This window comes from Desmodus rotundus, chromosome 9 (genome assembly GCF_022682495.2).
Source record: "Desmodus rotundus isolate HL8 chromosome 9, HLdesRot8A.1, whole genome shotgun sequence".
Lineage (NCBI taxonomy): Eukaryota > Metazoa > Chordata > Mammalia > Chiroptera > Phyllostomidae > Desmodus > Desmodus rotundus.
The window spans coordinates 46,765,398-46,773,920 of NC_071395.1; the positions used below are offsets into that span (position 1 = coordinate 46,765,398).

The 8,523-nt window shown below is 42.0% G+C and overlaps 1 protein-coding gene across 1 annotated transcript; it reads left to right on the top strand.

The window, feature by feature from the left end:
* The first annotated feature begins 3,391 nt into the window (after nucleotides 1-3,391).
* LOC112305161 (olfactory receptor 7A5-like) lies at nucleotides 3,392-7,998 on the top strand. The gene is made up of 2 exons (XM_024560868.3): nucleotides 3,392-3,523; nucleotides 6,389-7,998. Exon 2 carries the CDS (start codon nucleotides 6,404-6,406, stop codon nucleotides 7,340-7,342), a length of 939 nt encoding a protein of 312 aa, XP_024416636.2. The 5' UTR covers nucleotides 3,392-3,523; nucleotides 6,389-6,403; the 3' UTR covers nucleotides 7,343-7,998.
* Nucleotides 7,999-8,523: the final 525 nt, after the last annotated feature.

Here is an 8,523-nt window from a genome sequence, read left to right on the forward strand (position 1 = left end):
TTCAAGTCCATGGGTCATATATTTAAGTTATTTGGCTTCTGCATTTCATGTACTATTCTTCACCTCTCTCTGTCTATTCTCTACCTACAATTTATGCTACTTATTCGCTGTACCTTTTCCCCCTCTCTCTCCACCCACTCCCCCACTGATAACCCTCCATGTGATCTCCATTTCTGTGATTCTGTTCCTCTCTAGATGTTTGCTTAGTTTGTTTTCATTTTTGTTTTTAGTTTTGGTTGTTAATAGCTGTGAGTTTGTTATCATTTTACTGTACATATTTTTTATCTTCTTTTTCTTTGATAAGTCCCTTTAACATTTCATATAATAATGGCTTGGTGAGGATGAATTCCTTTAACTTGACCATGTCTGGGAAACACTTTCTCTGCCCTTCAATTATAAATGATAGCTTTGCTGGGTAGAGTAAATGTGGATGTAGGTCCTTGCCTTTCATGACTTTGAATACTTCTTTCCAGCCCATTCTTGTCTGCAAATTTTCTTTTGAGAAATCAGTCAATAGTCTAATGGGAGCTCCTTTGTCGGTAACTGTCTGCTTTTCTCTTGCTGCTTTTAAGATTCTCTCCTTATCTTTAATTTTTATTTTATTTTATTTTATTTTTAAATTTATTTATTTATTTTTATTCAGTTACAGTTGTCTGCATTTTCTTCCCTTCCCTCCACCCCACCCCAGCCAGTCCCACCTCCCTCCCCCACCTCTACCTTCCCCCTTGATTTTGTCCTTGTGTCCTTTACAGTAGCTCCTATAGACCCCTCTCTCCACTATCCCCTCCCCACTCCCCTCTGGCTATTGTTACATTGTTCTTAATTTCAATGTCTCTGGCTATATTTTGTTTGCTTTTTTCTTTATCTTTAATTTCGTGTAATGTAATTATGAAGTGCCTTGGTGTGTGCTTCCTTGGGTTCAACTTCTTTGGGACTCTGAGCTTTTTGGACTACCTGAAAGCCTATTTCTTTTGCCAGATTGGGGAAGTTCTCCTTCATTATGTTTTCAAATAAGTGTTCAATTTCTTGCTCTTCCTCTTCTCCTTCTGGCAACCCTAGATGTTGGCAACCATTCAGATGTTGGAACATTTAAAGTTGTCCTAGAGGTTCCTAAGCCTCTCCTCATTTTTCTGATTTTTTATTTCTTCATTCTGTTCTGGTTGAATGTTTTTTTCTTCCTTCTGTTCGAAACCGTTGATTTGATTACCAGTGTCCTTCCTGTCACTGTTGGTGTTCTGTACATTTATTTTCCCTTATTTCACTTTTCATAGCCTTCACTTTTTCTTTAATTTACAACCATAGTCAACCAATTCTGTGAGTTTCCTGATTACCAGTGTTTTAGGCTGTGTATCTGATAGGTTGTTTATTTCTTCATTACTTAGTCGTATTTTTTCTGAAGCTTTGATCTGTTCTTTCATTAGGACCTTTTTTTTTTTTTTTTTTTTTTTTTTGTCTCAGCTTGCCTCTTATATAATAAGGGGCTGAGCCTTAAGTTTTAACCAGGGTGGGGCAGCCCACATTTCACCGTTGTGATGCTGTATGTGGGGGAGGGGTCTGAGAGGGGACAATGTCCCTTGTTCTACTCTCTTCCGGTTTTCAGTCACTTCCCCCACTACCTTCAATCAAATTGAGCCCTTCTGTTGCTGATTCCCAGTGGGTGGGTTTGTGTACGTTATAGAACCCTGTGGGTCTCTCCAACAAACTCTCCTGTGAGGCTGGTAATTTCTCCCGCCTCCTCAACTCTCACAGGTTTTTTCAGTCTGAGGTTTTGAGGCTTTATTTCCCCACCCTTGAGCCCTGCGTTGCATGGTCTGTCTCGCTCTCCAGTTGTTCCTCCTGATTTATTTGCACGCAAATGTGGAACCACCCAGTCTGCCAGCTAATGCCTCACCCCGTCCACCAGCCACCACCTTGCCGTGAGTCTTCTCTACCTGGCTGCCTGTCTTTTCCCCTCCTATTGGTTTGAATGAATGTTTCCTCTTTAACTCTGTGGTTGTTGGACTTCCATAAAGTTCAATTTTTTGTCAGTTCTGGTTGTTTTTTGTTTTTAAATTTGTCTTTGTCCTGGTTTTGACTGTGCAAGGAGGCACAGTATGTCTACCTATGCCTCCATATTGGCTAGAAGTCTGAACAATGAATTTATAACAGCTTCTGGAAGGAGTGTATAAACACTATCCATTCAAAATTACATGCAAAATAATTTTTGATCCTGAAGACCTATACTACCTACACTCAACTCTAATGCAGGTACAGCCTTACTAGAACATGTGGCCCACAGACCAGCACATGCAGCATCAACACTGCCTGGGAACTTGTTCGATTCAAAGGAACTCTGCCCTACCGGGACCTGCATTTCCACTATAATCCTGGATGACTTATATGTACCTTGAAGTTGGCGAACTGCTGGTCTAGACTAGGCTATCTCACCTTCTCACACTAACAAAAGGGCTAGGATAATTCCTTCTCTTGGATATTGTAGGTGCTTAGCAGACTCCCTCCACATGTTGCCAAATGTCTGCAGGGGCAAAATCATCTCAGGTAGAGAACCACTGGCCCAGAGTTTAAATTGAAAGCAACCTGACAGATTCCAATCAAGGCCCACCGCACACTTAGTTGATAACTTCTGGCAAGTTATTAAAACCCTACACCCCATTTCTGCAAAAAGGAATGCAGTTCATATGAGTAATGCCTCATAGAATAGACTTTTCAAACAATTAAACCAGACAAAATCTATAAAGTACTAAGCTCAGATAAAATGGCATAAAACTATGAAAGTGTACCTGTCATAATTAACATATTTTTAATGAGACACCAAATCACAGCTTTTAGTTTGTGAAATAAATACAAAATCTCTAATTATTTTGATAAATGTGTCAATAAGGAAAAGATTTTGGTGGCCAGAATTCCATATGAAAAGAACACAGCTCTCCACTCATTGAAGAGGGGATAGCAAAGCTATGGACACATCAGGGCTGTATCGCCACCACAATTCAGTGCTTAAGGATCAAAGGGACTGGGTCCTGAGAGGTTCCACAGTCTCAAACTGTGGAGAAAATGGTAACTCACAGTTTGAATAAAGTAGTAGGAGATGAGACCTCTGGGAAGCAGGTGAGATGCAAGACAAGGGGTCATAAAATCTAAATCTACCTGGCTTCTAACCTAGTCCCTTGGGATCTGAGAACCATTAGGAGAAATTTTCTTTCTGTTTATTCTAGATGCCCAGAGGGAAATCATGCACTTAAAAATTGGAATAACACAACAGAAATATGCCTGATGAGTAGATACACAGAGACAATAAATATCTCCCCATGCAACACCTGAGCTTGTACAATGTTGGTATATGGGACATGGTTGTTGCTTTGATTCCTAAGTCTGGCTAAGGAACTGATGCTTCAATCCTTCCTGCTGTCTTCTGTGGGACAGAGCTTCAGTCTCTATCATCCACCATCCAGGAACCAATTCTGACTTGAACACACAGAGACCTTCCTTTCAGAAAGCCCATCCAAGGAGGTCTGAGAGCCTGGTAGGTACATCAGGAAAGTGTCACAGAGGCTGGAACCTGAGAACTTTTAGCTGAGTCACTGGGACCCTAATCAGCTGAGCCCTGAGACCAGATTATCTCTGTTTGTATTCTTGGTTAGATAACTAATTTATACTTAATTTACTTAACATGTTAATAAGGATGCATCAGTTTGAATCTGCACACAGGGCCATGGCTGACAATTAGGTGATGGGACTGGGAGTCCAGAGGGGAGACGCTGCTCGATGAGTGAGATGCAGGAAATGGTTGCAAGAAAATGAAAACCATCTGATGAGTTTTGCTGTTCGGGGAGAAGGAAAGAGAACATTAGGTGTGCGAGGCAGTTCAGTGAAGTGAGAGTGTTTGTACTAAATTTGTAAGATGGGATGTATTTCTGCATGTTTTCTATTCATTGCAAAGATCCAACCAGTGAGGTAGATAGCACGTTGCAGCAGCAGTTAGTGAGGCAGACATTGCAGTATCTTCTCTCAAGCTGAGTATACATATGACAATTATTTAATAAGTGTAAAAAGGAATACTAAATAGTGATACTTCACTACTGCCAAGGCTGCCTATGTGTTGGGGTTTGTACCCTCTCATTTTCTATATTAAAAGAGTTAGTAGAAATTCCTACCGCACACTCAGCCTTTTCCCATAGTGACCACATTTCTATGCTTTGAAGGACAGATTCATGCTCGTGGGGAATACAAATTGAGGACAGACCGAGTTCCACCAAAGAGTATATAGTGTGGTGACCAACAAGTTTTGACAATTCACTGATAAAAAAAATTAAGGTCACACATTGTACCTTAAATCTTAATTTCACATACATTAATGTGTCTTATTTCAATTTATGCCAAGAAGACTTCACTGTCCAAGCTTACAGGGTGCAATATCTCCAAATCATTTCAAATTTTCTTTTCTACTTCCTGTGGTGTTTCAAAGTAAAATGCCTACCCAAGGAAGCTAATGAAAGGAGACACTTAAACTCAGCTCCTCCATCACATGTCACTGGATGACTGACACTATTGGACTGCCGAGACTGCTGGGAAGTGCTCCCACACCAGTCCCTCTCAGTGAGCACAGATATGGCCATACACATCTGGGTCTCAGAGCCTGGCTCGAGTCTCACTGGCTAATCTCAAGGTGTCTGCAGGGCTGGACTCCTCCTGGAGACTCAGGGCACAATCTGTTTCCTCCCAATTCCAGTTTGTGTTCTGATCACCTGCATTCCTTGCCTCAGGGCCCTTCCTCCTTCATCAAAGGCAGCAGTGACACATGCTCTTCTGGTTTCCCTCTCTGCATCTAAGGGAGCACTGGGCTGACTGAGTTCCCCTGGATGATCCTGCTCATCCTCTTCCTTAAAGTCAGCTGAGTAGCAGCCCTGTTCCATCTGCTACCCTCATCCTCCTCTTGCTAGAAAAAAATATTTATTCCAAGGTGCTTAGGCCCAGGGCATGGACATCATACAGAAGTCCTTATTTTCCCTGCTAGAAAAGGTTTTTCAGATGTGTATTGTTTTGTGTCACCCAGGGGCCTTTGTATAAAGGAAGCACAGATCTAATCATAGCCTCTGGAATAAGTGAATACACTCTTCCTTCACAACTCCATGCAGAGTCAATGTTTGGATCACAGGAACTAGAACAACCTGGAACTGAGTCTAATACAGAACCACAGCCTTTCTTCCCAGAGAGTGGTCCACAGACCAGGACCTGCAGCATCATCAACACCACCTGGGCCCTAGTCAGAAACACAGCTTTTCTGAGCCTGAAGGACATGCTGAATCAGACTCTGCATTAGAACTGGAATTCTGGGGACTTCATAAGCCCATTGAAACTGGAGAAGTGGTGGGTTAAGCTAGTTTCTGTCACCTTTTCCATTGACGTTTGGGGAGGGATAAGAATCAGTGTGTGTGTGTGTGTGAATTGTAGGTGTTTAGCAGGAACCCCTAAAGCACTACTTGGGCAAACTCCTTTCTGGTTGAGACCACCACCTAGAAGCAACCTGAAAAATTTTTCTCAAGGCCCATCACAAACTCTGATATTAACTTTAAGCAAATCACTAAACTCCTGCAGCTCCTCACTAAGGCCTTGGTACTCGCTGTTCCCTCTGCCTGCACACACTTGCCCACATAAGCTTGATCTCCCTCTCTTTCTCCCTTGAGTTCTGTGCTTAAATGACACCTTGTTGGCAGGTCTTGCCTAAAAACACATGAGAAATAGAATGGCCTTGTCACTTTCTCCTTTAGACCTACTTTCGTATTTCCTTCTTAGGATCTGTCACCATCTGTAATGCTAAATTTGTTTCTATCATTTGTTTCTATATTCTATCCCCAATATTGATGTATAGGGACTTGTCTTCTTCCTTCTACTCACAACCTAAGGAGTGCTTAAAACATGGTCAGCACTCAATTTACATTCCGGAAGTACATGATATATTTCTCATTGAAACTGAAGTATACCTGACACCACAGGAAAAAAGGAGGTGGGAATAAATAATCCAGCTCTAAGATGACACAGAAAACTCGTAGAGGGGAACAGTCCATCCCAAAATACTGAAATTAATTTCTTTTTTATAAATATTTTACTTATTTATACTTAGAGAAAGGGGAAGGAAGGGAGAAAGAGAGAGAAATATCAACATGCTGTTGCCTCTTGCACCCGCTCAACCAGTGACCTGGCCCACAACCTAGGCATGAATCAAACTGGAGATTGTTCAGTTTGCATGCCAGCACTCACTCCCCTGAGACACATCAGCCAATGGCTGAAATTAATTTCTTGACTGCAAATTACAAACTGTAGCATCACTGCTAAGCTAGTAATGCAGGTGTGTATGAAAATTACTCCTTTTTTTTTCCCCCTTCCTGAGAGTTACCTCCACCTCATGGATCCAAGGAACCTTACTAGAGTGTCAGAATTTCATCTCCTGGGACTATCAGACAAACCAGAACTGCAGCCTGTCCTGTTTGGGCTCTTCCTCTCCATGTACCTGATCACTGTGTTGGGAAACCTGCTCATCATCCTGGCTGTCAGCTCAGACTCCCACCTCCACACACCCATGTACTTCTTCCTCTCCAACCTGTCCCTGGTAGACATCGGCTTCACCTCCACCACCATCCCAAAGATGCTTCTGAACATCCAGACACAGAGCAAAGTCATCACCTATGCAGGCTGCATCACACAGATGTATTTTTTCATACTCTTTGCTGTGTTGGATGACATTCTCCTAACTGTGATGGCCTATGACAGGTTTGTGGCCATCTGCCACCCACTGCACTACTTGGTCATCATGAACCCCTGGCTCTGTGGACTGCTGGTCCTGGTGTCCTTTATCATCAGTGCCCTGGGTTCCCTCCTACAGTGCTTGATGGTGTTGGGGCTGTCCTTCTGCACAGACTTAGAAATCCCCCACTTTTTTTGTGACCTCAATCAGATGACCCAACTTGCCTGTTCTGACACATTTCTTAATAACATTGTGATATACTTTGAAACTGTGCTACTGGCTGTTGGTCCCCTGGCTGGGATCCTTTACTCTTACTCTAAGATAGTGTCATCCATATGGGCAATCCCATCAGCTCAGGGGAAGTATAAAGCATTTTCCACCTGTGCATCTCACCTCTCAGTTGTGTCCTTATTTTATGGTACAATCCTAGGAGTGTATCTCAGCTCTGCAAGTACCCACAGCTCACAGTCAAGTGCAAAAGCCTCAGTGATGTACACTGTGGTCACACCCATGCTGAACCCCTTCATCTACAGTCTCAGGAACAGAGACATAAAGGGGGCTCTGAGAAGATTGTCTGGATGGCAGATAAACACTGGATAATTAATCTGAGGTTGAAAAAGTAACCTTGATTTCTAGGCCCCAAAACGCAAAATTAGAAATTCTGGAATTTTCATCAGATTGTCGTTTTTGAAATTGCTCCTTTATTTCTGTCCTGGAATTTCCATTTCTGTGAGTTCAGCATCTCTGTGCAAGTTAAGTAACCATTTTATTAAGCTTTCTGCTACATCTATTACCTAGACAGTGTTTGTCTTTCTCATTTTCCTAGCTTCACATTGTTTTTCCCCAACATTGATCAGAAATATTTGTAAATTCCAGTTTATTTCATGGCAGCATTGATTTCTTAAGACTTATTTATTCTCAAGTGACATATCACTGTAGTACTTTGTTCTTATTTCATAGATAGTCATAAATACATTGTCATATGGAACATTTTTTCACATGGTTACTCACACCATTTATACACTTTCATTCCAGGAAAGTCTGAAGCCTCAGTTTTTACCATGTGCCCATCATTCTTTGTACATCGTACCTCAGTGGCTCTTCCTGAGGATGTAGACTTGATCATTGTTCCCTGTAAGTCTCCACCTTTTGACAGTGATGCTACAGGATAGGAAGGCATGGGCACTGGCCAGGGTCCTGCTTCTTGTTCCATGGACCACACTTAATATTGCATAACAACAGCCTCTTGTGGTCCTTATTATAATTGCAAAACCATCATGGTACTATGAAAGTGTAAAGATATTACCCTAAGATCCTGGAGGGTACATAGCACCCTGAGGGCCACAGAAGATTTGGAATGGGGGGGGGGGGGTGGGGAGAAGGAGAGAGAGAGAGTGAGAGAATGAATTGAGTTGGGTAGGGAGACTTGGGTGCTTCTCTAGCAGCCTTGTCACACAGCTGGCAGAAGGATTATTTGAGATAGATATCTTTGAAACAAAGCCCTCATACCTGAAAAAGTGTAATGTTATTATGAAGTGACCTTCTGGGTCTCTTTTAATGGCGCTTGTTTTGAAGTTTATTTTGTCTGATATGAGTATTGCTACCCCAGCTTTTCTTTTTTTTTTTTTCCTGTCCATTTGCTTGGAATATTTTTTTACAACCCTTCACTTTCAGTCTGTGTAGAATGGCCATCATAAACAAAGCAACAAACAAGTGCTGGAAAGGATGTTGAGAAAACAGAATCTAAGTGCACTGTTGGTGGCATTGGCAACAGCTGCAGC

Bases quoted from the DNA above. Each gene is read 5' to 3' on its own strand.
- LOC112305161 (XM_024560868.3), top strand. From the start codon at position 6,404: ATGGATCCAAGGAACCTTACTAGAGTGTCAGAATTTCATCTCCTGGGA.